General features: G+C 49.8%; 1 protein-coding gene across 1 annotated transcript; it reads left to right on the top strand.

Moving 5' to 3' along the window:
• The first annotated feature begins 483 nt into the window (after positions 1 to 483).
• SLC2A6 (solute carrier family 2 member 6) lies at positions 484 to 25,784 on the top strand. Its single transcript, XM_054998640.1, has 10 exons — positions 484 to 766; positions 860 to 1,022; positions 5,534 to 5,740; positions 9,847 to 9,946; positions 16,306 to 16,517; positions 18,342 to 18,494; positions 20,663 to 20,771; positions 20,996 to 21,169; positions 23,012 to 23,157; positions 24,606 to 25,784. The coding sequence occupies exons 1-10, from the start codon at positions 663 to 665 to the stop codon at positions 24,777 to 24,779; spliced, it is 1,542 nt and encodes a 513-aa protein (XP_054854615.1). The 5' UTR covers positions 484 to 662; the 3' UTR covers positions 24,780 to 25,784.
• The last annotated feature ends 1,838 nt before the right edge of the window (positions 25,785 to 27,622 follow it).

Genomic DNA, 27,622 nt, shown 5'->3' with positions numbered 1-27,622 from the left:
TCACTTCTTCTTGATATCTGAAGAAGTGTGCTGTGACTCAGGAAAGTTCATACCCTACCACAAATGTTGTTAGTCTTATAGGTGAAGATGGGTAGTGGGTGTGGATCTCTCTCTCTTTCCAAGATATAAGGACAGATGGACTCACATTGTAGCTGTATCTGAAGAAGTGAGCTGTGGCTCAGGAAAGCTCATACCCTACCCCAAATTTTGTCAGTCTTGTAGGTGCTCCTGGACACTTGCTCTTTTCAGCTGCTACAAACAGACTAACAGGGCTACCCATCTTGATCCAAGTCCCCCTGCTGTTTGCCCCCAACTTCTGTTAGTCAAAGGCAGACTGCCCCTGTCCGTGGAGGCTCCACTTAGCAATCACAGCTGATAGGAGGAGCTTCTGAGAGCGAAGCTCGAATGAATCAAAGCGCTTGGCTTGGGCGGCCAAGGGGAGACGCGAAGGGCACAAGGGCCGAGCGGCATTTGGGGACGGGCAGGCCGGCCAGGCCAGGGGGTCCTGCGCCCGGTGGCCGCTTCCGCGCCGCGTGTCTCGGCCAGCCCCCGCGGATGCTCTCCGGCTGCTTCCTCATCCTCCTGCCGCTTCCCCTTTCGGTCTCCGGGGCGGCCGCGCAGGGATCCTCGCCCTCGCCCTGCCTTTCACTTTCGGCCCCGCCATGGAGCCCAACATCCACGAGCCCCTCCTGGGCAGGGAGCCCGGCGAAGACTACCAAGCCGTGGGCCAGCAGGACGCCCGGCAGCTGGAGAAGGACTACTACCGGTAAGGCCGCCCCTGCCCTGGCCCCTGCCCGGCCCTGCCCCGGGCGCCTCCCGGCCTGGCCTGGCGTCCCACCGCGTGTCCTCTTCCCGCCAGGGCGCTGCGCAACGGGCGGCTCCTCCTGGCCGCCTTCGCGGCCGTGCTGGGCAACTTCAGCTTCGGCTTCGCGCTGGTCTACACCTCGCCCGTCATCCCGATCCTGGAGGACACGCCGCTGCCGGCCTTGCGCCTGACGGACCACACGGCCTCCTGGTTCGGGGTAAGCGCGGCGCGGCGGGGAAGCGGGGCTTGCCAAACTCCGCGCGCGCCCTGGAGTCGCAGAGCTGCCGGCTCCAGGTAGGGAAATACCTGGAGATTTGGGGGTGTGGGGAGGGGCTGGAGCTCGACAGGTTATAAACCCATAGGATACGCTGCCCAAACCAGCCATTTTCTCCAGGGGAACTGACCTTTGTCACCTGCTGGAGATCAGTTCTAATTCCAGGAGATTTCCAGCCTCCACCTGGAGGTTGGCAATCCTAGTCCCGGAATCACCACAGACCTCCAGACCACAGAGAAAGCAGCTACTTGGAGGGCAGGCTCTGTGGTATTATCACCTGCTGAGGGCCCGCTTCTCCCCAAAGCCCAGGCTCCATCCCCCCAATCTCAGAAGTTTCCCGACCCGCAGTTGGCACCCTGGCTCCCAGGCCTGTTGTCGGAGGGTGGGCAGAGGTCCTGGGCCGGGACTCGAAGGGTCTGGCACAGGGGAGCGGGCACAGGCAGCTTCCTTCTCAGGACCACCAGTGGAAAGTCTGAAGCCCAGCACGGAACCACGGAAACCCGCTGCTTTCTCCTCCATTGAAAGCGTTTGCATGCAGGATGGGCTCCATCCTGACCTACAAGGGCTAGTGAAGTTAAGGGTAGGTAAGCATAAGGAACCTTAAGCATAAGGTAAGCACACTGGAAGAAAAACCAACTCTAACATAGATATATGCTGATGGACTCTCAGCTAATCGAGCTTGGGAGAGATCTTGGGGTTGTAGCGGACAGCACGATGAAAATGTCAGCTCCATGAGTGGTAGCAGAGAAATAGGCAGACTCTGGGAAAAGGATCGAGAATAAAAAGGCTAATATTGTGATGCTCTTGTATAGAGCCTCCTTTGGAATACTGTGTACAGTTCTGGTCTTTGTATCTGAAAAGTACGGAAGAGGGCAGCTAAGAGGATGAAGGGGAACCAAGGTGAGGAAAGGCGGAAGAGGCTTGGACTTTCCACTTTAGAAAAAAGAGGACTATGGGGGACATCATAGAAGCTTATAACATTGTGCATGGGGTGGAGCAAGTGGACAGAGAGGGCCTTTTCTGCCTCTCCCATAATACTCGAACTTGGAGGCCCCCAAAGAAGTGGATGGGCAGCAGATTCAGGACACACAAAAGGAGATATTTCTTTATTCAATGTATGATAAAATGGAGGAGAGGAGAACTATGGAGGCTGCTGACAGTACTCGCTGGGGGGGGCAGAGTATAAATGAAGCAAATAATAAATAAAGTTGTGGAATTCACTGCCAGTAGAGGTAGCAGTGGGCCAGAAGCACGGAAGGCAGTAGAAGGGGGTTAGGCAGAGTCATGGAGGATGAGTCCCTCAGTGCCTACTAAAGGGAACCTCCATGTTCAGAGGCAGTCAACCTCTGAAACCCGGTACTAGGAGGCAACATAAGGGGAAGACCTTGGCCTCTGTACCCTCTTTATTGGTCCTCCAAGGCAACTGGTTAGGCATGGTGCCAGACAGGATGTGGTTCGAGATGGACCACTGGTGGTGTCACCTCCTCCCCACCAGTATTACTCTATCCTACCAGAGGAGTTAGCTGTGTTAGTCTGTAGTTGAAAAATAGTAAAGAGTCCAGTAGCACCTTTAAGACTAACCAACTTTATTGTAGCATAAGCTTTTGAGAACCATAGCAATCTTTGGCAGATGCATCGCCAGCTTTTGAGAACCACAGCTCTCTTCGTCAGATGCATCGGATGCATCTGATGAAGAGAGCTGTGGTTCTCGAAAGTTGACGATGCATCTGACGAAGAGAGCTGTGGTTCTCGAAAGCTTATGCTACAATAAAGTTGGGTAGTCTTAAAAGTGCTACTGGATTCTTCTACCAGGCTCCCCCACCTTTGATGCTCAGGCTCCATCCCTCATCTCAGTGTCTGGTGTGGCTTGCCCACCACCCAGAACCATCACTTCCTTTGGCAAAGATACCCAGGGTGGGTGGGCGGACAGGCCATGAGTAGGGAGGTGTTTCCTCTGGCTGGGCTTGAGCAAGACCCTGTCTCTGCCTAACCTCCTTGGCAGGCTTGTTGTAAGAATAAAATAATACGAGCAGCTTCCCAGCCTGAGATCCTGGGAGGACAGGAGGGGCCACAAACAGAACGCACGCACCACGGACACATCTGTGCCAGTGGGGGCTGTGCACCCCTGACCTCCAGAGCTGGGGTGCAAGTGGGTCTGTTAAAATCTGCTCTTTGAGGAGGCAGTGGGCTCCAGCATTTCCCAAACTTCTGATAGGATCATAGAATCTTAGGGTTGGAAGGGACCTCTAGGGTCATCTAGTCCAACCCCCTGCACAAGGCACAAAATTCACAAATACACCCCCCTGACTGCCCCAGTGACCCCTGCTCCATGCCCAGAAGATGGCAAAACATCTCCAGGATTCCTAGCCAAACTGGCCTGTGGAAAATTGTTACCTGATGCCAAGGTGGCGATTGGCACCACCCAGGGCATGTCAGAAGGGCCACGAAAACCAAGCACTGATGTAACCCTTCCTGCCCTCCCCCTCATGATCTGCCCAGGTTCACAGAATCAGCATTGCTATCATATGGCCATCTAGCCTCTGCTTAAAAACCTCCAAAGAAGGAGAGCCCGCCACCTCCCGAGGAAGCCTGTTCCACTGAAGAACCGCTCTAACTGTCAGGAAGTTCTTCCTAATGTTTAGCTGAAAACTCTCTTGATGTAATTTCACCCATTGATTCCGGTCCGACCTTCCAGGGAAACAGAAAACAATTCTGCACCATCCTCTATATTGCAGCCCGTCAAGTACGTGAAGATGGTTATCATATCACCTCTCAGTTGTCTCCAGGCTAAACATTCCAAGCTCCTTCAACCTTTCCTCATAGGACTTGTTCTCCAGACCCCTCACCATCTTCACTGCCCTCCTCTGGACACTTCCAGCTTGTCTATATTCTTCTTAATTGTGGTGCCCAAAACTGAACCCAGTACTCTAGGTGAGGTCTAACCAGAGCAGAGTAGAGCGATGCCATCACTTCTCGTTAGACCTCTAGGTGAGGTCTAACCAGAGCAGAGTAGAGCGATGCCATCACTTCTCGTGACCTGGACACCATGCTTCTGTTGATGCATCATGATAGTTAAGGCATACTTCTCAGTCAGAGCAGAAAGCATGTTTTAATTTTCACAACCCAGATGGTTTATCTGTACAGTGTAAAACAGTGAGAATGACCTGCCCAGAGGAAGATGTTCGGTAAGAGTCACTGATCTGGTTGTGCTTCGTGATTGGAAAGTGACAAACTTAGAGCGGCAGTAACTTACGCAGAGACACAAGCCTAATTCTGCTGCCTCTTTGTCTTGCTTGTAATTTGAATTATTCACCCACATTTGAGACAGAGATGAGCCTCTTTGAAGCGGACTGGTGACAAGCTAGACAAATAACTGAGGCAGACATGCTGCTCCTCTGCTATGGATTATTTTATGCATTTATTTCACACAACATACAAGCAGCTCCCAGTCTGGGGGGCAACAAATTCAAGGTTCTGGTTGCCGAGAGCCTGTCTTTGCAAAAATAACAAAGCAAAATTCTGTCTCTGCTGTGGCCAGTGTTAATTGTATGAGTGCATTTGTGAATTGAATTGCCCCTCTTAGGGTTGAAAGGGTTAATTAATAGATGATTTAAAGCATTAATAATTGGGGGAGGGGTTCAGTTGTAATCAGGGGGGCGTACTGTTAAAAGCCAGCCCTTCTTTCTTCTCCCAGTTGTCCTAGTTCCAATGTGTTATAGCCCGAGCTGAGCAATAACTTGTGTGTCATTTCACACTTTCGTTGATACCTCAAAAAGGCATTATGCTGAGGCTTTAGAAATATGCAAATATATTTAAATTTAATCAATTGATTTAAAGGGTTAGCAGCTGTACTTATTTTCCCTGGCATTACAGTTTTGTTCTTGAGCAGTGGCTCAAACCACCAGCTCTAGTGGCTCCAAACACAGATTTAATTCACTTGAAGAGGGAACCAGTCACCAGACTTTGCTTACCACGTCCTGTTCCTCTTTTTTCCCCTCATCCTCATTTCCATCATCAGCTCCTGAGATTCATAACATGGTCAAGCAAGAGGACTAGAAATGTGTCATTTAAAAAATGGGTCATAGATCCAGAGGAGTTAGCCGTGTTAGTCTGTAGCTGCAAAATAGTAAAGAGTCCAGTAGCACCTTTAAGACTAACCAACTCTATTGTAGCATAAGCTTTTGAGAACAACAGCTCTCTTCATTAGATGCATGGAGGGCATGAGTCAGAAGAGAGTTGTGGTTCTCAAAAGTTTATGCTACAATAAAGTTGGCTAGTCTTAAAGGTGCTGGTGGATTCTTTACTATTTTAAAAAATGAAAGCTAATATTATCAGGGGCTGACCTCAACATCTGACACTTGCGTCCCCACCTCTGGGTCTCCAGCAGCTGTGTTCCATCTTATGTTCCATGTTTGCCCCCTCCCATGCTTGTTCCATTTTCTCTCTTGTCCCAGTCTGTGTTCACCCTGGGAGTTGCTGCAGGTGGCTTGGGCACCATGTACCTTAACGATCGCCTGGGTCGCAAGTTGAGCATCATGTTCTCCGCTATCCCTTCTGTCCTTGGGTACCTCTTCATGGGCAGCGCACAAGAGGTCTGGATGCTGCTGGCGGGCAGGCTGCTGACGGGGTTTGCAGGCGGTGTGACGTCCGCCGCCATACCGGTAAGAGAGCTTCAGGCCAGCGTCAGCCCTTTGCCTGCTCATTCCAGGCCGGATAGCTGCTTTGCTGTTTCTGGGTATGGCTAAATCAGGTTAATGGACTTGCTGGCGGGCTCCTCTCTTGAGCTGCTGGCTCACAAGTTGTTCAGGCCTTCGCTAGATGTGGAACTGGTGCTTTGCAGTGGGCTGCTGCCCTGATCTGGCGACCGGGAGCCAAGCTGAGCGGAGTGCTAGTAATGTTGCAGGTCTGCTCAGCCCAGACCCAAAACAAGGAAAGAGGTGTTGAGCTGGCCTGGTGTAGGGCCAGGGCATTTTAGATCCAGGGGAGCGGCATCTCTTGCTCATGGCAAACTGGCTCCTTGCAGTCAGGCAGCCAACCATCAGGGCTGAAGCCTCTCCCAAAGTTCACGCAATGTCCACACCTGAATCTGAGCAGATTTTGCCTTTCAGATTCAAAGAGGGGTTGTACCACTGTAAAAAACTGTAGAAACATCACTATGAGTTTAAAAATCTAAAATAATTAAAATAAGATGATGATGACCAGCAAGAAAAAGCCAAAATCCAGAAACACTTTGTAAAAAAGCATTCATCCTGCCACAAAAAGAAAGGGATGTTTTGACCGGTCTCCTAAAGATCATCCAGGCAAGTTTCTCTGCAGAGGGAGTTCCACCACTGAAAAGGCCCTGCGCCACTTCTTCTGACTTCTTACCTAACTTCAGGGGTATCCCTGAAGGAGGGCCTCATCTGCAGCCTGAAGAGCTGAGGCAAGAAAGACCTTGAACCCAGGTCAGGCTTTCAAGGATAAGAGTGGCACTTGGAAGCCCAGAAACTGACCAGGAGCCGGAAGAACAGGTACATCGTTGCTCCGCTGCTTGCCCTGATGAGCAGCCTTGCACCTGCCTTTAGAGCCCGCTTTCTCGAGGAAAGCCCGTTTAGGGCATGTTGCTATGAGACAACTGTTCCATGGGACTGCCACCAGCTATTTTAGCGTCCCAGTCAGTGTTTTTGCCTTAGGTTCAGTATCCTGCATTTTATTGGCTGTACAATGACATAAATAAAAGGATGTGTGTTACAATTAGTGAACTATTTTCATCGGTATATCTTTTGATCCAAAGGACTGATAAATTCTTTTATATTTAACACGGTGGACAACAAGATCAGTGTCCACATTCATTAAGAGCTAATACACAACTATGCGATACTTCCTGTATAGAATGGAACGAGTGTTCACTCTGTTTTCTAATGGCAACAGTTTGGCCATAGAGAGATGCCGCTGCATCCACGGACAATAATAGCCAAAGGTGATGTTCAATTAAAATAACACGTGTGCAGGTTTTGGATGACCCTGTTTTGTTTTGCTTTTTCCTATTTCTGTGAGATGTTCTGCCAGTTTTTCCAGGCTCCTTCCTACCCCCTCTTAGCTGGTCCTTAACTGTTAAGGAAGTATGCAGGGCAAAGCCCCTTCTAAGCAAGGGCTCAGGGTAATTAGAACGGGGGTTAGGACTTTTGAGTTATGGCCCTACAGGATCTCTTGCCCTCTGAGACCTGACTTCATAAGCTACGTAACAATAACACAAACATTTTACTTAAACTTGCTTTTTAAGTGTAGCAGATGGGGTATTCACTGTATTTTTCAGACGATGTGACCTTTCAGAATTTATTTTATTAGGCTTCTATTCCACTCTCCCCGCAAGCGGGCTCAGGGTGGATCACATCATTTAAAACACAATACATAATTATTGGCATATTTGTCTTACCCACCCCACACAAACGCACGCACTTTGAAAAGGGGCTGTCTGGTGCAAGCTGTTAGCTAGCAAAGGAAGAGGAACCGGCTTTGAAGGTGCAAAAGATTTTTAATCAAGATGAAGGTCCTTGGATTGCTAATCTCTAAGGCCCACTGCATTCGCTCCTCTCTTTCTGCTGGACCTCCTTTCCACTGAACCACAAAAAACGTATCAAGCCTCCCACCACAACTAAAACTTCACCACGGTATGTCCCCTGACCAATCAAAGGTGCCCCTGGCTCCAGGTGCTTGGAAAATGAGAACTTGGTGGTCCTAATTCTGCCAAAACTTTTCCAAAGGGGAGCCAAGTCATCCTGCCCCTCCCATTTCAGCCCTTGTGCGGTCTTAGCTTTACTGAGGTCAAAGGCAAAGGAAGGCAGAGAAGGATGCCCTCGTTGTGTGTGTGCGCCCCCCCCCCCCCCGCCTGCAGTGGATTTTTGGGCCTGTCATTTAAGCAGGGCTGGGGAAGTCGTGTCAGTCTTGGCCACACACTTCCTTCCTCCTTCATTTACTGGATGCCTTGACAGAATTCTGTTAAGCAATATTTAAAATGGGGAAAGTGGAGGGTGTGCAGTCCTGAAATAACCTGGGCTGCCGTTCTCTCTCTCTCCTCAAAAGAGACACCTCTTGCCGACGAGGCTCCCTTGCCTGGCATGATTCCGGCAAATCTCTGCGGGTGTCCAGATCACCCCCAAAGTACCCTTGCCTGCTGAGGGACAGACTTGCCCCGTGTCTGAGATACTGCCAGTCAAGATGTAGGAAGAATCCATATCCCATTAGTGTTTTTTTTTTTAGTTCCTGAAGTGTAGATTCAAGAGTGATGGCTATGCATCTGATTGGTGCCAGCGGGGGATGAGGGGATAGGGCATTTTTCTACCAAAATTTCCCCCAGTTGCTTTTCTCAAGATGCAGAGATTCCATTGGAAAAGTAGTTGGGGGAGAGAACTTCAGTATGTTCTGTGGGGGGAGGGTTAAGCCCACCCCATTTCACCACTGCTTCAGTTGAGTGGAGGCATCATTTTAGAACATACACAGGGTGCCTTTCCATCATCAAAGCAAACAGGGCAATAGATTTCAAAAAGTGTTGTTAAACCTCTTGTTAGACAGAAGCAGGTATTCTTCTGGTCAATGCATCAGTCAGTCCCTTTCCTGTTCCCAGTGTGTCCTTGAAAACACACAATAGCAGTTCAATACACACTTCAAAGTCTACAGTTGCTTCCACGCAGATGTTTTGCTCCAGCTGGGCTGCTATAGTGCAAGTGTGCATTTTGGTTTTTTGTTGTCCTCTTTGTGTCCTAATTCTGCATTTTCCCTTGGTGTTTGCTGTGATCTTTCCCAAACCTGCTTATACAACGTTTTGGAAAAGATCACTGGCGAGGTGCCTTTGCATGCTGTGTGGGACAGAATGATGCACACCGACACCATTTTCTTTGATTCAGTCACCTTCAGTTACCATTTCGCTCCACATCACTAGAAAACTGGTTTTGAGCTGCTTTCTTCTTTTTAAATCGGTAATTGCTACACCACTAAAGTGTTACAATGCTTTGGAACTATAGCAATTACGATGTATTGTCGAAGGCTTTCACGGCTGGAGAACGATGGCTGTTGTGGGTTTTCCGGGCTGTATTGCCGTGGTCTTGGCATTGTAGTTCCTGACGTTTCGTCAGCAGCTGTGGCTGGCATCTTCAGAGGTGTAGCACCAAAGTCTTTTGGTGCTACACCTCTGAAGATGCCAGCCACAGCTGCTGGCGAAACGTCAGGAACTACAATGCCAAGAGCACGGCAATACAGCCCGGAAAACCCACAACAGCTATAGCAATTACTTTTTTTTTTTTTAAAAAGGCAGTGGTGATGGAGGGAGAAGGCCACCAAGGCAGGCCGAGTCAAGAAAATGCTGTGTGAATGTTCCATTGCTCAGGAAGTGGAGTTTCTCAGGAAGCTGGCCTTTACTAGCTTTACACAATGTGTTTTTGCTGGTCAAATAGATAAAACTAGCAACAAAGCCCATTGCATGAAAAAATGAAACAGGTTCTAGCAAACGGTTGGGAGGGATGCGCTGTGTCAGGCCTCCCTGCCACCTCCGCGGCCGCCTTGGGACCTCTGAGGGATGCACTGCCTCGCCTGGCCTTTCCACTGCCACAGTTCTGGGGGCGGTGTTACCAACAACTCAGTTTTTATCCTGGTGCTCCTGCTCAGGCTTACCAGAATAAAAAGTGAGTCATCGGCAACACAGCTTTCCTTTTATATAACAGGATACCAGCTGACTGGCAAGCATAGCAGCAAAGATTTTGGTGTGTCCCTTACCATCCTTCTGTGCCTCCAGGTCTACATTTCTGAGATCTCTCACCCTGGGATCCGAGGCGCTCTGGGTTCCTGTCCTCAGATTATGGCTGTCTTGGGTGCCCTCGTCCTCTACGCTTTAGGCAAGTACAAATCTCCATGCAGTCCTATACAAATCTCTGAAGATGAAACGAGACCAGCAGGCTTTGTTCTAGGCAGCTGGCATGTTTGGAGATTCCCCAGTTGAGCTGCAGCAATCTTCTTGAAATCTTCTTCTCCTTCTCAAATGATCAGAAGAGACTAAGCCATCCTTTCTCTCCTCTTTGACGTGCCACTACTTGCCTCCTCTGTTCCCACCTGGGTCCTTGTCTGCTGGTTGGACTGGTAAGACCAGCCTAGCCCCTCCTCAGAGGGCTCCTTCCCCCAATTCCCTGGTCTGTTGTCTTGTTTGGAGGAAAACTGTACATTTCACAAGGCTACTGACCTTATCTGATTCTTTAAAAGTCCCTCCTGATAACCTCTTCAGTTGCTTCTTGGCAAAGAACCAATAGCAACGAGAGCATGGCACATAAACAAATAGTTGGCAGGAACATTTATTTTTATTTATTTATTTTATTTATGGCATTTATAGTCTGCCTTTCTTGTTTAGATTCAAGACAGATTACATAAGAATAAGTAAATAAGATCAGTGGCTGGGACATGCAGCAAACTGGGCAGTTCTATGCAGAGGACACCAAAATAAGGCACATCCAGTGTGAGCCACGTGTGATTTGAGCTAAAATTTAATCTGAAAACACAGCATTTCTGATGTTATATATTTGCCAATGAAAACAGCCGTGGTCCTTTTATTTTCTATTTATTTATGTCATTTATAGTCCACCTTTCTCACTGAGACTCAAGGCAGATTATGTAGTGTGAGATTAGTACAATTCATATCAAGAACATTTCCGTGCAGGCTCAAAGGACATCCATGGGTCCGACCAGGGCTATTTTTCTGGGAAAAGAGGTGGTGGAACTCAGTGGGTTGCCCTCGGCGAAAATGGTCACATGGCTGGTGGCCCCGCCCCCTGATCTCCAGACAGAGGGGAATTTAGACTGCCCTCCGCACTGCCAAGCAGTGCGTAGGGCAATCTCAACTCCCCTCTGTCTGGAGATCAGGGGGCGGGGCCACCAGCCATGTGACCATTTCCAAGAGGTTCCGGAACTCCATTCCCCCATGTTCCTGCTGAAAAAAAGCCCTGGGTCCGACCCATGGCCACCAGCGCCATTTTAGAAAATAATTCAGCCATTTTAAACTGTCACAAGGGCCCAGGACCTTCCGCCTGCCAAGCAGGTGCTCTGCGGCTGAGCCACAGCCCTGCCAGGTGTGGGGCAAAACCCCAAGAGATCAACATGGAAGGCTTCAAGGACAGACCAGTTGGTTAGAGCCACCCACATCCAGGGAGCAAAGCATGGAAGGGAAGGGGACTGCTATGGCTTCATACTGTGCTGTTTTAATAATAATAATAATAATAATAATAATAATAATAATATTTGATTATATATCACCCTTGCAGATGACTTAACACCCACTCAGAGCAGTTTACAAAGCATATTATCATTATCCCCACAACAATAATCACCCTGTAGGTGGGGCTGAGAGAGCTCTGAGAGAGCTGTGACTGACCCAAGGCCACCCTGCTGGCTACAAATGGAGGAATGGGGAACCAAACCCGGCTCTCCAGATTAGAGTCCCGCGCTCTTAACCACTACACCAAACTGGCTCTCCTGTTTGTATTTTAATTGTTGCAAGCTGCATTAGAAGTAATTATAAAGAGTGTGGTATAAAAATACTCCAGTTAAGAAAGAAAAATAAACTGCTCAGAGCAACGAGCAAGCCCGACTCGCAGATTTTGTAGGAATCAGGACTTCTCGCATGGCCTTTTTAAGGGCATTACCAGGGAGGCCTCCGCAGAAGGTTGTAGGTGGCACCTTGACAGATTTCTCTCCGGCTGAGCTGCCAGAACCTCAGGCAGGAAGGAAGGCAAAAGTCAATGGATGACTGAAGTCTTCAGCCCAGACCAGAAATGGCCTTGCCTGTTAAAAGCCTGGGACCAATACACTCCCAACTGTGGAAGAGAGAAAAGTGAGGGAGCAGGTCAAGCTTCTGGGGATGGAGTTCCACCTGGTAGGTGAATGAAATGGCCAAAAAAGGCCCCTCTTAGGTGCCCAGTCCCGTCACCCTGCTGGAAGAAGGAAGAGGCCCCCGTCAGCCCTTGATTGCAAGACCAGAGATCAGAAAACAAACGCATGCTGGAGGCACCTGCTCAGTAACTCCAATGATATTTCAGGAGTCCTTTGACAGGTTTCTGCTTGCATTACTTGGCTTCACACGGTCAGGAGGAACTCAAGCCCCCTGGCTAATGAGGTCCAGCTTCAGCTAGGATCGGATCCAGTACTATGGATGTAAAGAGGCTGCTGCCGTGTGAGTTGTGTGCGTGTGACGCCCCGTTTCCCTCTCATTGCTGCTCAGAACGCAAAGGCATTTGGAGCAAGAGTGTTGCTTCCACAGAGGGGTTCCCTTGCTATTTCCAGTGTTAATATGCCTAAGGAGGATCCCTTCATCAGTTCATGTTATCTCAGTTCTGCCTGATTGACTATTTGAGTTAACTCAAATAGTTTATGAGGAAGAATTAACTTTAATTGGACGTAAGTGGGTGGCATTGGCAGAGTATGACATCACAAAACCCCACCCCATGACATCATCAGGCCTTGCTCCCTGACTTTCCCGCCTGAGAATGCAGGGCATTTGGCAACACTTGGGTCTGTGTGTGGAGTGCCCTCGAGTCATACCTAAATTATGGCGACCCCTAGTGGGGTTTTCACAGCAAGAGACTAACTGAGGTGGTTTGCCATTGCTTGCCTCTGCAACCCTGGCCTTCCTTGCAGGTCTCCCATCCAATTGCTAACCAAGTCCAACCCTGCTATAGATACATTGCAGATGGCAGGGTCATGCTGCTGCAAATTTGTCCTGTGGTTTCGTAGGGAAGGGACAGGGAGTTTAACTCTTCAACTTCTTCTCTGTGCCACTGTTTGCAATTTGTCTCCATGCTTTGTTCGCATTTTGAAAGGAAAAAAAGGCCGGGGTGTCCGTCCCTCTCAGCTGCTTGCTAAGAATCGCCACTCTTCTCTTGTGCTGCAGCTTCATTGGCACCTCGCTACAGAGACACTGCGGAGGCAGCTCTACCTCAGGGCTGAAACCAGTAGTGTGAATAGGGGCCTGGATCTATCAGAAGGTCCATGTATGGAAAGGGGGTGATTTTCACAGGTTCTCCATCCCAGGGCAGGCAGAGCCAATTTGGTGTCGTGGTTTAAGAGCAGCGGGACTCGAATCTGGAAAGCCGGGTTTGATTCCCCACTCCTCCACTTGAAGCCAGCTGGGTGACCTTGGGTCAGTCACAGCTCTCCGGAGCTCTCTCAGCCCCACCCACCTCACAGGGTGATTGTTGAGGGGATATAAACCGCTCTGAGTGGGCGTTAAGTTGTCCTGAAGGGTGGTATATAAATCAAATGTTGTTGTTGTTGTTGATGATGATGATCATCATCATCTTCTATCTCCAAGGAGGAGCATTTCAGGGAGGCATCTGGGAATATAGTTGGGGGACTGCAGGAAAGTTGTGCTTTGGTGCGCAGAACTCCTCCATACACAGACATTTTCACTGGGATCTAGCCCATGCAGTCCAGTCCATTTGCTGAGTCACCAAATTGATGGAGAAAGCCACAGGCTGTACCACATGGGTTTACGGGTTACATGTGCATGCCGGTCTGCATTTTATATATCCCTGCTCTACACACACCTGGCAATCTGTAGTCCCTGAGAAGTTTATTCTGGAATTAAAATTTATTAAGCTTTACAGCACTACAAGACTAGTCTTTGTTTTCACTGCAGCATGCTAAGACCTCAGTCCTTGGGGAGAAAACTGTGGGTATAGGCTCTGGGCTTGGGAGGAGGGCTTCATGCAGGTCTTTGTGCCAAGATATGGAGTGCCTAAGAATACCTCTGCCTAGCAAAGTAGTTACCAGGTAGTGGAGTGCATACTTTTATCCAGGGCTTTTTTTCTGGGAAAAGAGGTGGTGGGACTCAGTGGGTTGCCCTCGGAGAAAATGGTCACATGGCTGGTGGCCCCGCCCCCTGATCTCCAGACAGAGGGGAGTGGCACGGAGGGCAATCTGAACTCCCCTCTGTCTGGAGATCAGGGGGTGGGGCCACCAGCCATGTGACCATTTTCAAGCGGTTCTGGAACTCCGTTCCACCGCGTTCCAGCTGAAAAAAAGCCCTGCTTTTATCAATGAATATACTTGCTATTCTCCAAGGCTCTCCTTTCCTGTCTGCTCCTTTTACTGATTACTATTCTTTACTGATTACTCCTTTTACTGATTACTCCTGATTTTACTGATTACTGATTTACTATCAAAATTTTGTTTAGAAACTCCTCATGGAGGGGACCCATCTGTTTTCCCCCCGCTCTCCTGTGAAAAGACTTTTAAAATCTGCAAATCTAACACGTGCAGTTTGTGTTGGTGTTTAATTAAATTTAGGGAAGACAAACTGACTGTAGGTAAGAGTAAGATCTGGGTCCAATAGCACCGTAAAGACCAACTGACTCTAGTTAGGGGGTCTCCCTCCCATTTAGGCCAATTTTTTTCCACAAAGAGAATGGCTTGGGGTGAATTGGGCCTTGTGCGTACATTACCAGACTCTACTTGGGAGAAAATGAGCTCGTTTAAACCTCCTCAGTAACTTCCCATTAGGGACTGCCTCTCTGACCACTGGCAAAGGGGGGAATTAATGTTCCGTACTTGATTAAAAGGAAAATAATTATCTGCTCTCTTTTGTGGTAAATCTCCATCAACGAGACAAGAATCTCTGAGGCAGGAAGATGTGAAAAGTGAAGTGTTCCTGTGAGTGAAGGAAATGTCATCTCTTTGAGCTAGCTGACTATTCAGCCTCCTGCTAGTCTTTTCCCTTTCCAATTCTTGAGGTCCCCCCTTGATTCACAGTTCTGCATGCTAGGAATTGTTCATCTGAAAGTTACCGTGATTTCTATCCATGTTTCTCTCATTTTTTTCCTGTAGCTGTCAGGTCTTGCCAGGTCTTGTCAGGTGTATCTGACAATAGCACTCATTTGGACTCTCGGATTGCTTTCCCCACGAGATGATACTGCATCCCTGAGTCTGCCATGGTCACAAGGCCTGACCTTATAACTTTTTTTTAACCTTCAGCATCACTGCAAAGCAGGGCTTTTTTTCTGGAGAAAGAGGTGGTGGAACTCAGTGCATTACCCTCGGAGAAAATGGTCACATGGCCGGTGGCCCCGCCCCCTGATCTCCAGACAGAGGGGAATTGAGATTGCCCTCCGCGCTGGGCAATCTCAACTCCCCTCTGTCTGGAGATCAGGGGGCGGAGCCACCGGCCATGTGACCATTTTCAAGAGGTTCCGGAACTCCGTTCCCCCGCGTTCCCCCTGAAAAAAAGCCCTGCTGCAAAGGCTGGATCCGGCTGAGGACCACTGTGTGTGGGGGATGGGGGTTTCAGCTCTGTTTCAGCTCTTGAATATGGCACGGGGGGGGGGGGACCCTCTCATCCTCCTGTGCTGCAGTCCCAGCAGGATCAGGCCCCAAAGCAATTTAAAAAGTAAGAATGCAGCCCATGATGGACTCAAAGATGCAGTATTGTTTAGTTCAGAAAGTCTGTCTTGGTGCCCTTAAATTAATTCATAAGCCATTGGGATCAACCTGTTTTAATGTACCGAAACAAGACAGAAGTCCGACAGCACCTTAAAGACTAACATTATTTATTCCAGCAGGGGCTTTCATGAATGAGAAAGAGCTCACTTTGTTTTGCTACAAGCGACTAACACAACTACCCTTCAGGAATTTAGGTAGCCATTGTCTCTTACGGAAAATTATCTGAAGAGGAATTTCTCTCCTCTGTTTTATCAAGGCTCCATCTCCCTCAAAGACCTTTACAAGCCATGTTTTTAAAATGACGACTTCTTTGCAGTCGTTCTCTTAAAAAACTAAATCTACATCCTTATCTTCCTCAGAGTTTTGGCCCAGAGGCAAAGAAGCAGCACAAATCACACAGGCAGAAGCTCCCCCACCCTGGAACCTTTTTTTGGGGGGGGGGGTATTGCCAGGGCTTCCACTTTGCAAACAGTCACTTTAAAGCAGATGACGGCTAGGGAGTCTCTGGCATGCGCAGAATGCTCCTCTGATCAGCCCCTCGATCTGGGATATCGAGAGGCAGGATTTCCTGGTTCAAACATATTGCATGTTTGCCCCCACCTTGGCATCTTCCTTTCTTTAAAAAAATGGCCCAAAGTTTTCTGCTTATCACAAGCATTTTGGAAAGAACAGTTGACACAAATTAGGGCCTACTCTGGCTGTACAGCAAAGCGGAATCCGGGATCCTTCTGGGCTCTCTGTGTGACTTCTTACCATTCTGTCCCTCCCAATCCAGGCCTCGTTCTTCCCTGGCGCTGGCTGGCTGTGGCCGGGGAAGTGCCAGTCCTCCTCATGCTCTCCTTGCTGTGCTTCATGCCCGACTCGCCGCGTTTCCTGATCTCCAAGGGGAAGGAGGACGAAGCACTGAGCGCCTTGGGCTGGCTGCGGGGGCAGGATACCAATTACTGGTGGGAGTATGAACAGATCAAAGACAGCGTGAAGGAGCAGGTATGCCATGCAGAGGCCTGTGGGGGGACGATGGGCACCAAAGCAGGGAGTCACCAAGGAAAAGGAAATACAGCTCCTAGCGGCAGTTAAAGGAAGGCAGTCTAAAGCAGCCGTTCCCAAGCAAATTAAGGGTGAGTGTGAAGACACACTCAACAAATGCGACATTTATAATAATAATTGAGTGCCATCAAGTTGCATCCATCTTACGGCAACTTCTCTAGGGATTTTCAAGGCTAGAGATGAGCAGAGGTGGTTTGCCTTCCTGTATGTCGTAACCCTCCTTGGTCATTCTCCCATTAAAGTACTAAGAAGGGCTGGCCCTGCTTAGCTTCCAAGCTATGACTAGTCTGGACTATTAGAATGTGTAAAAGTGACCTGCCTCCCCTCAAAAGCACTCACTCCCTGCGCTTTATGTCCAAGACACTGTTGTGTGTATGCCTTCTGATTTGGAAACTAGTCCAGATCAGTGACTCACACAGAGATGCAATAGATGGCCTCCTTGGAGCTCACCTAGTTATATTGCTTTTCCACATTGTGATTCATTGAATTATCCAATCACACCCAGTGCAGAGATGGGGCAGCCTCATTGGAGGAGAGGGCGCTCAGGCTTCCTGGAGCTTTTAGTTATTCTATTAATGGATTGATTGCAAGCAACTCACAAACCCAGCCTGTACTTTGAGAATGTCTAGCCCAAAGGTCAGGCCCTGGGCTAAGGTTGCTAACCTTACCAGTTGTTTGCCAGTCAGAAACAGCAGATTGCATTAGAGCTGAGGACTGAAAAGCCAGGAAGTTGAACTATCTGCCAGGATCTGTCCCCGCGAACCGCCACATGCCGTCCTGGCTCTTCTTCTCGTGCCTCCACGCACTGCTGTATGCTGTGTCATCCCCCCCCACCCCCCCACCCCCTTGTATTTCCCTTGGAATCACAAGGCAGTAAACAAGTTCACACCTGCAGGAATCTCAAGTAATGATCTGTGTTGCGTAGTGGCTTGAGTGTTGGACTTGAATCTTAAAGACCCAAGTTGGAATCCCCTCTCTGCAGTGGAAGCTCACTGGGTGCCCTACGGGCCCGTCATTTTCTCCCAAGCTAACCTACCTCAGAGGGTTATTGTGAGGAGACCATGGCAAAAGAGAGAATGATCTTGTCAGCCAATTGGGATCTCGGTTGGGGAGGAAATTGGGGTATAGATGTGTAATAAACAAACCATCAGAGACGTGGCACCACCTAGGGAGCCTTCATCTCATGGAGCATCCATGGCCCCTTCACAGAACAAGTTTTACAACTGCTGGTGAGCGGCTGCAGATTTGCTTTGTTAAAGATTTGGCTCTGCAAGGAACGACAGACACTGGGCCAAGAGCATTGCCATTAAACAGGGCTTGAAACAGACTTATTTATTGAAATATTTATACCCTGCCTTTCTCTCCAAAAATGGCTTAAAACGTTGTTGGCCCCATTTTACTCCTCAACAACAGCCCAGGATAGTCGGTTAGGCTGAGAGTGCGAGGCTGGCCCAAGGTCACCCAGGGAAGTCCCATGGCAGAGCAGGGATTCAAACGTGGGCCTCCCGGAGCCTAGTCCGACACCCTAACCACGATACCACACTTAAGTTTGCTGCACAAATAGACGTGTGAACACTTACCTTTTCCGGCAGAACCTGCTCACGGCTCCATCACTGACGTGGGCAAATCAGCCTTTCTGAGAGCAGCTAGTTCTCATCGAGGATGTTGGGCGGGGGAAGGGGAAGGCACCATGCCACGGCATGAAATTTAATGCTATGCCAAATGGGTGCCTCATCTTTCCTTCTTTCTCTCCACGTCCTCCAGAGCAAACCAATTACTTGGGCGGAGCTCAAAGACCCCTACATCTACAAGCCAGTGGCAATCACCTTGCTGATGCGGTTCCTGCAGCAACTCTCTGGCGTCACGCCCATCCTTGTGTACTTGCAGGTGATCTTCAAAAGCACAGCTGTCATCCTGGTAAGACTGGCTCCCTCCCTCTTTCCCCACCCACATCCCTCCACCTCCCCTTCCAGAGCTCCTCGGGGCCTGGCCCCAGACACCTCCCAGCCCGTATTCCTCAGGGCATCCCTACCTGGGGGCTTCCCTCCGGGCAGATTGGGGTCCCAAAGCAGCCCTGCAACAAGCTGGGCCCAGCAGTCGCTCTGGCACCGGCAGTGGTGCTGGGTCTGTTGGGGTGTGCCTCCATCCACGGTCACAGTTGCTGTGCCCCAGCTCCCAGCCAAGCTGCCCCTGTGCTGCTGCCCCTCCCACCACAGTGGCCGTGGGGCTCGGCTTGCTCTGGGCCACCTTCAGGGCTGCAACCCGCCAGAAACCCTGCTGGGAAGGTAAAGGGCCAGTGTCCCCCCCCCCCAGACTTCCCTCCTCCACCCACCCATACCCCATCAGTACATGCTAACATCTTAACTCTCAAACAACAAAAATCAAAGTATAATCTTATTACCACCAGTTATTCCATCTGTTAAAAATTAAAAGGGAACGACAGAGTCAGCTGGGAGAGTTGAACGTTTATGCTGGTGTTTCCTGGAGTTTCAACACATGTGGGGCACAGCATCTTTCAGACTTAAAAATGGAGGGACCTGTGTTTTCTGGATCGGCAAATGCAGGACAGCTGAGGTCCTCCCAGCACCTCCCCCCTCCAGTTGGCCCGTCAGTTGGAGCTCTGAAATAGGACTGCATGTCCTTGACAACGGGGGCTGCCTGTTGGCTGCATCAGGGTCTCCGGGAGGGCCTCAGGTGCATCCTTGCCCTGATGCTGTTGCAGGGGGGGGGCTAGGTGCACAGAGCCTCCCCATGCTGACAAGGACAGGGTGATGGACGCATCTTTGTTCCAGGCCTTTTCACAGCATACTCGCTGTCAGCAGGGGAAGTCCTAGGGCTGATAACCCGGAAATTCCTGGGGATTTTGGAGCGGAATCTCAGTAGAGCATTATGCCGGTCCACTCTCCAAAGCAGCCATTTTCTCTAAGAGAACTGATCTCTGTAGTCTGGATATCAGTTGTCACGTTGGGAGATCTCTAGATTCCATGTGGAGGTTGGCAACTATAGGGAGTCCTGCTTGGCTGCTGCCGCAGGTGAGGCCCACTTTCCTTTGCTTCCTGAAGCGGAGGACAGATAAGGAGGACATCTTGGACAAATAAGGTAGCTTTACCATTCCAAAGAAAATGAAGACCTTCTCTGATAGAGCCCCGTGGCGCAGAGTGGTAAGCAGCAGTACTGCAGCCCAAGCTCTGCTCATGACCTGAGTTCGATCCCAGTGGAAGCTAGGTTCAGGTAGCCGGCTCAAGGTTGACTCAGCCTTCCATCCTTCCGAGGTCAGTAAAATGAGTACCTGGTTTCCTGGGGGTAAAGTGTAGATGACTGGGGAAGGCAATGGCAAAGCACCCCGTAAAAAGTTTGCCAAGAAAACTTCGTGATGCGGCGTCCCCCCATGGGTCAGTAATGACTTGGTGCTTGCACAGGGGACTACTTTTACCTTTTTACCTTTACCATTCCAAAGAAAATGAAGACCTTCTCTGAAGAGTGGGGTGCAGGGGATGGCCTTCTGCAGTCTGACAGGCATTGTTAGGAACCGAAGAGGCATTTGTTGCTGCCATGTCCAGAGCATGAAGGGCAAGCAAATACAGTGATTTCTTGGTCAGAATGCACACCAAGATCTGACTGTATCACATTGGGAAAGGACAACACGAGGAAAGAAAAGCTCGAGAGTTGGGTTTCTGGGCCTTGTCGCGAGCAAGTACTCTCTTTGAGTGAGCAAGCCATGCAGGCCGTGAGAAAATGCATGAACAAGCCAGGCCCTGAGCAAAGCTTGCCTGCCTAAACCAGGCAGGCGTGAGTGCAAGAGAAAATCTACCCAAGGAACCAGCTGGACTGGGGAGTTAGCCGGCTGGGTGGACAAGGACTTTGGGGAGAGAAGCAGTTTGTGGGGGCGCTACTGTTGCTAGGGGGCAAAGCTGTTGTAAAATGAACTCCAGGTACTTGTCGCTCAATCCACTTCATTGTAAATGCCCACAGACTGTTACTAAAGGCCCTATGAGTCTCCACAGCCCTCTCCTCTCCATCAAGCCAATTCCGTAGAAAGGGGAGGGGGACACAGTTCTCGTTTGCATGTCCTTTGCTCTTCACAGGCACCGCAGTACGATGCTGTTATCGTGGGGGCCGTGCGCTTAGCATCGGTGATTGTTGCTGCATCCTCAATGGATAGAGCTGGAAGAAAGATCCTCCTGTACATCTCAGGTGCCAGCCCCGCCTATTCACCCACACACCCACACACACACCCACACACACCCACACACACCACGTCATCTTTCATGGCACACAGACAGAGTCAACTATAGGTTCGGGGGACCTGGGCAAAATGGTCTCCAGTGGGTTCAGAGTTGGGGTGGGGGGTGGCTGAAGGGTCAGGCGGTGTCAGAGATGAATTCCTTGTCCACATTCCTGACGTTTCTCCCCTATAGCTTTCATCATGCTTGTATCCAACCTGACCTTGGGCTTCTACATCCACTACGTCCCTCTGCATCTCCACAACGCCTCTGTGACAGCCGTCAATGGCAGCCATGAGAGCCTGGCCTCCCACCCAGCGAACGGCCTCACCGTCCTTCCCTTGATTGCCACCATGTTCTTCATCATAGGTGAGGGCTGGTCTGGACCAGGCCAGCACATACGGACATTGGAAGCAGTCACACCGTTCAGGGCAGTAGTGGAAAGACACTTCCGGCTTTCAGTCACCTGCTTGCGGTTGGCCAGATGTGGAAGCCTGCAGGTCACCTGGCCAATACACATTCCCACGGAGGGGTGATGCAGGAATTCAAAGAAGGCTAATCCCAGATTCCCAGAGGACTGCCTCCGTATGAGGAAAGGCCCATTGAATTTGGGATCTATCTGGCCCATGTGGCCAAGATTTGCTGAGAAAAACGTTGCTCAGTGTGGCGTTGGATTAGGATGTGGGAGACCCCAGTTCAAATCCCCTCTCTGCCAGGGAAGCTCACTGGGTGACCTTGGGCCACGCACACGCTCTCAACCTAACCTACCTCACAGGGTTGTTGCAAGAATAAAATGGAGGAGAAAACAATGATGTAAGACATCTTGGGTCCCCAAGAATACCCCCCCCCCAACCAATGGCGTTACTTTCCCAGGCCTTGAATACGGCATTGTAGACATTCAGCTTCTCAGCTGAACTTTTAATAGGGATCTACCATAGCGAGCACATTTCACCGGTCCTGAAAGATCTGCTCCAACTCCCGATCTGTTTCCAGTTACTCATAAAGCTCTAAATGGCTCACGGAATCTCTAAAGCACCATCTGCTCCCACAGCACCTTCTCCATTCCCTTAAATTGTGAAAATAAGACAGGCCATAGTGACCAGGGAGAGACCCTTTTCCATGACAGAGCCACAGCCCTTGGAAAAAACAGCCAGGAGAGCCGTATTTTGAAATTAGAAGCGGGCATCCGTGCATGTCACTGTAATTCACTGCCAGGGCTCCACCTTGGGCAGGAATCCAGTGCTTCTTTGAACAGCTGGGCTACTGGCAGAAATTTGAAATGGGTGCAGGCACCCCCAAGAGTCACCCTGTTAGCCTGCTGTATCAAAACGGCCAAGGGTCTGATTACACCCAGAGGGCAATCTTTTAAGGCACCAACTGTTGTGGGCAAGACTCAACTTGGATAATTGCATGCTGTGCTTGTTGAAGCCGTTCCTGGCAGGCAGCTGTTAAGGCAGAGGTGGGCATGTTTTTGAGGACTCCGAGGTGGACATTGGCCCTTTCTTTTTCCAGGATGATAAGAGATCCAACTTGGAGCCCTCAAAAGCAGAGACCCGGGTGTGACTATTTTCTCCCCCACTGCAGCTGTTAATGGGTCCTTGGCCCTAACTTTCTGAGACCATTGGCCTGCTAGCCACTGCTGTGGGTAAGGTGGTGCTGCTCCCAGAAAATCATTGGGCGGTCTGACAGCTGGATGAAAAGCTCCCGCAATTTTCCACCTCGGTGTCACACAATTGGTGTGCCAGGAACCCTCATCCAGAGGAAGTCATTCTCAGTCTTACTCCAAAGCAGGACTGCTCAGTGGGGAAAATGGGCTCAGAGTGTGGAAGAGTGACCTGCCTTGGAAGAGTTCCAGAGGAGTTAGCCGTGTTAATCTGTAGTTGCAAAATAGTAGAGTCCAACAGCACCTTTAAGACTAACCAACTTTTTTGTAGCATAAGCTTTCGAGAAGCGCAGCTCTCTGCGTCAGATGCATTGTCAGCTTTCGAGAAGCGCAGCTCTTTGTCAGATGCATTGTCAGCTTTCGTTAGATGCATCTGATGGAGAGAGCTGTGCTTCCCGAAAGCTTATAATACAATAAAGTTGGTTAGTCTTAAAGGTCTTACTGGACTCTTTACTATTTTGCCTTGGGAGATAGATGGCGGATATGTGCCAGAGGCCCCCTCCTGCTGGCTTTTCCCCCAAATGACTGGCCTGCTTTGCTTCCTCTAGGTTACGCCATGGGTTGGGGACCTATCACCTGGCTGCTGATGGGCGAGGTGCTCCCCCTGAAGGCACGAGGGGTGGTGTCGGGCCTCTGTGTGCTCGTGAGCTGGTTGACTGCCTTCGTCCTGACGAAAGTCTTTTTGTTGGTTTCGGTAAGTGAAGCCCCACAGCACAATACACCTTCCCTAGGTCAGCAGGGGGAGTTTTGGGATTCTGTGTACCCCAAGAGCACAAGGGTCTGAGTCTGACTGGGACCTCATGCAGGGAGGGTGATTCCCCCCACCCCACACCCCATTTTTCCTGACAGGAAATCATCTTGCCGAGCTCCTATTTCCCCAGTGGGGAGACTTGCAAGTATCAAATGGCTACATACAAGTTTTACCAGTGGAGCAAATAACAGCTCCTTGAAGCTGGTACAGAGGGAAGGGCCCCATGAGAGTCAGGTTCGAATCCCCCCTCTGCCATGGAAGCTTGTTTGGTGACCTTGGGCCAGTCACACACCAACCTCACAGGATGATTGTGTGGGTAAAATGGAGAACAATGGAAGCCACTTTGGGTCCTTGTTGGGGAGAAAGGCAAGATATAAATGAAGTAAAATTTAAAAATAAAAATTACACCTCCTCTCACCACAGTCCCAATCCAAGCCAGCCCCCCTCCCCCATCCTGTGGAAGCACAGAACTGCCCAAACATGCCCGTCGGCTTTACCCAGGGATGCACCTGGGAAAAGCGTAACAGGTAGTCCAGCTCTCTGAGGGGGCACAACTAGAAGGGCAAGGGCTTGTTACTCTCCGCACCAAGGGCAGCTGCTGGGGTTCTTCATGCAAACTGGTGACCATTTAATTGGTATAAAAGGACTGTGGACTGGCACAGCAGCAGTTATGAAGTGGACATTTCCCACCTCCTCCTTCCCTAGCAGTCTGTGCGTCTTCCCAAAACGTAGTTTCTGGCCTTGGCAGACCCTCAGAAATAGCATGGAGTGCTGTGGGTGTGTGCAGATGGTGGGAGATATTGACAGAAGTCTTGCATAAGCAGAAAACTTAGTTCCCAATCTGATACAAGTTTGTAGCGTAGCTGTTACTCCTCTTCACTCTTCGAATGCATGAGAAGACAAGAATGGCTGTTGAGAAGAGGGAAGTGTGCAGGGAGGAACCCCCGTCCTGTGCTTTGCCCCTAAAGCTCCCAGTGGGCTGCTGCACTACTGCCAACATTGCTTGAATGTTCTACTCTTTCCCTTTGGTTGCTCTGCTGACTTTTTCTTAGCAGAAAATTTTTAACCTCCAAAATGCTCCAGAGCGTGACCCCTTTCTTGCCTATTCTGCCACCTTTGGGCTGTACTGCCCCATTTTCCTCCAAGTGGGAAGCAGGGGATATAAGCCAGACCACCAGGTGGCCTTCCTGAACATCATAGGGGGGGTTCCAAATAAAGAGGCGCATCGTAGGGTTAGTCTGCACGCTCCCTCACACCCAGCTCAGCCAAAGATGGCCCTCGACCACAGTTCCAAACCCCAAAGACCACGAGCTTATACTCTCCTTAGATTTAACACCACTCCCCGTCCTTTCTACTGGGTTGTCACTGGGAACATCTGTTTCATTCCGCAGAGATCCTTCGGCCTGGAGGTGCCTTTCTTTTTCTTCAGCACCATCTGTTTGGTGAACCTGATTTTCACAAAACGCTTAGTTCCTGAAACCAAAGGCAGGTCCTTGGAGCGGATTGAATCATACTTCCGGACTGGGCGGAAGTCCTTTCTGGAATCCTTTCGGCGACATCAATGAACTCGCAACAAATCAAGAGAGGTGGACAGGAGAGATTTTTGAGGCCAGCATGGACTGGCCAACTGTGGCAACTGATCTCCAAGTGAAGAAGAGCAAGTGCTACTTTTTAAATAGGGGGGGGGGACTCATTGGCACCGGCTAAGTTGCTTATGGCCAAGTGCTAGTGTAGCATAGGGGTCTGCTCCAGGAAGCAGGAAACCTGTTTGCATCCTGCACTGACCATGAGCTCGCGAGGCAGTCTTAGGGAAGCCAGTCTCCCTTCAAGACAGCCCTTCTGCAAAATGGGAGCAGGGCTAACTCACCCTGCCAGGTTGTCAGAAAGATTCCTGAGAGAATTGCCAGGGGTGCTCAGATCATCTGAATAGTCACCCAAAGGTTGCCAGGGGCACAGCCAAGCCCACATGACTCCAAATAACAGAAAGAGCTAAAAAGTCACAGCCCAGGAATCTTTGAGGCTTTGTAACCAGCAGCACTACTGCCTAAAAAGGGCTCTCTCTGCCTGTCCCTACAGGCAATGTTTGCTTGCTGCACACACATCTGTACTACTAAGGAGGCAGTGGCGGGAGGCAGCTCGCTCATGGCCAAGCTGGATGAGAAGCTAACAGACCCGTTGGGGGAGGGAAGGTGTCACGCTGATTTTCTGGGGTGATTTAAAGGGTCTGTTTGCATTGATTTGATTATTTAAAGGTAACATTTTGGATCAGTCACATTTATGGCACGTGATTGTACAGGAACACACTTGGTTAACCAGCACTTGCATAATTTATTTTGGATTTCTTCCCCCCTCCCCAATAAATCAAACTTTTCCTCTGTGCCTCAGCAAAAAAATGCAGTAATTTCTGGGGCAAATCAGGAAGGTGGTGGGGAAGAGAGGGGGAAAAATACTGGAAATGAAACCTTGGCTCCTGCTCCTGTTCACATCTCAAGCTGCTGGTTGGAGGCACAATGATGGGCTGGTTGAAAAAGCTGGCAAGCGTGGTGGTGTCTGCCGGTCAGGATTAGATATCCGACTGAATTGTGCAGTTTAGCAAACCCGCATGACGGGCAGCCTAAAAATTCAATCATTAATTGTGTAATAGGAGAGCGGCGGGGGAGATGCGGCAGAAAAACTAAATAGTCACAACTCAAATCAGGTGGCTTTGAATTCTGCCTGATGAAGAGCTGGACACTCAAAGCTTTGCACACACTTTCTATTTGCACAGCACGTTCTTCAGAGGAAGAACAGCAGGACTTGGGTCCAGTGGCACCTTGGAGCCCAACAAGATTTTCCAGGTAGGAGTTTCTGAGAGTCAGAGCTCCCTTCTTCAGACAAACTATCTTAAAAGGAAGAGGGCTTCTCTTACTCCATGGCTGTACCCGCACCCGAACTGCAGTTAAGGAGACTTTGAAAGCACGGAGTTCTCACCAGAGGTAGAAAGGTCTTTTTATTCACTGCATACACAGAAGAGGAGCAGTTCAGGCAGTCCTGTAAACTGGTGGCTGCCAAGTTTCAACATCTCACAAAAACTCTTCTCCAGTCATTTCCTAGAAGTCCCACCAACAGCAGCCTTCCCTCCTTCCAGTGTGACCAGCCAGAGTGCCAAACCCAGGAGGCCTCACCCTAAGGACAGCTGCTCAGGGAATTTGACAGTGCTGCAGACACCAGGTGTAGCACAACCTCCTCCCTAGCAGAGGCTCTGGTGTGTTGTCTGCACACGCAACTGGTATGCCAAAGTTCTTTCAGGAACAATTCACACACCTTAAAACATTTACCCTGCATTTGGTGGACCCAAGGAAGGCTGAATTATCCTGAGGGCAAGAGTGTGCTGTGGCTGCTCCACTTGAGCCGACGTAGGCTGCACTCCACCATCACAATCAGCTGTGGGTTTGAGAAATCAGAGTTTGTGCAACACATTCTGGGGTTAAGGCAAAGCTACACATATCGGGTGTTTACCAAGTTGGGTTCAGGTTCCCCACAGCAGCTGCAGGGAACAGCTTTTTAAAATGGAAGGAGAGCCTAGAGGTGCTCCAAACACCACTGGGAGGCAGGGAAGGGCTCCTTCCCTAAGTGGTTTTCCAGGTGGAAACAGAGCTGGGGGGGGTAGTTTTCCCATTTTTGCTGCTCCAGAATGCTTCTGCACACGCAAACGGCAGGCGGGTTGAGAAAGGAGCCTTTCCTTTCCCTGTGGTCATGTTGCGAAGCCCTTTGGCCTCTCCTTTATTTTTTAAAAGCCATTGCCCACAGCTGCTGTGTGGCTGCAGAAAACCAGAGATTGGTCTAGTGAACCCAGACCCAGCTCTTCAAATCCCAAATGTGTAGTTTGGCCCTTAGTCTACCAGAGGCAATTAACGAATTCTGGTTCGTGCACCAACTCAGGTTTTGCTTACTTCTTTCCTCTTCTCCACCCCTCAAGTAGGCAGGACACATTCTGGGGCCAGGCAGTTTGGTAGGCAATGCAATGCAAACAACTACAAGACCTAGTTTGAAATCTGGATTTGGTGCCAACCAAGCCCTGGTTTGTTGGAACACCTGCATTCTGATGGGATATCTAACTGAGGTTTGATCAAGTCATAGTTACCTTGATGCCTGAACACAGTTGTAATTTTTATGTTCCCCTGTACAAAAGATTCCCTCCACCCAGAAAACAAGGTGTAACCAAGAATGCCAGTAGCCCGCCCAGATTTCTCTGCACAAGACCTTTCAAGGTAGGAACGGACAGGCCCTTCAACCTAGCAGGAAAGTTCCAGATGGTCCACTGCCAGGGAGGGAGTGCTGAAGCCTCTCTGGGCAAAGCTAGATTGGGAGATGGTTAGCCAACTGCAGCTCCAGTCAAATGCAGAAGCCCTTGTGACTACACGGCAGT

This window comes from Eublepharis macularius, chromosome 14, assembly GCF_028583425.1.
Source record: "Eublepharis macularius isolate TG4126 chromosome 14, MPM_Emac_v1.0, whole genome shotgun sequence".
Taxonomy (NCBI): domain Eukaryota; kingdom Metazoa; phylum Chordata; class Lepidosauria; order Squamata; family Eublepharidae; genus Eublepharis; species Eublepharis macularius.
This window is presented reverse-complemented; position numbering and strand designations above follow the sequence as displayed.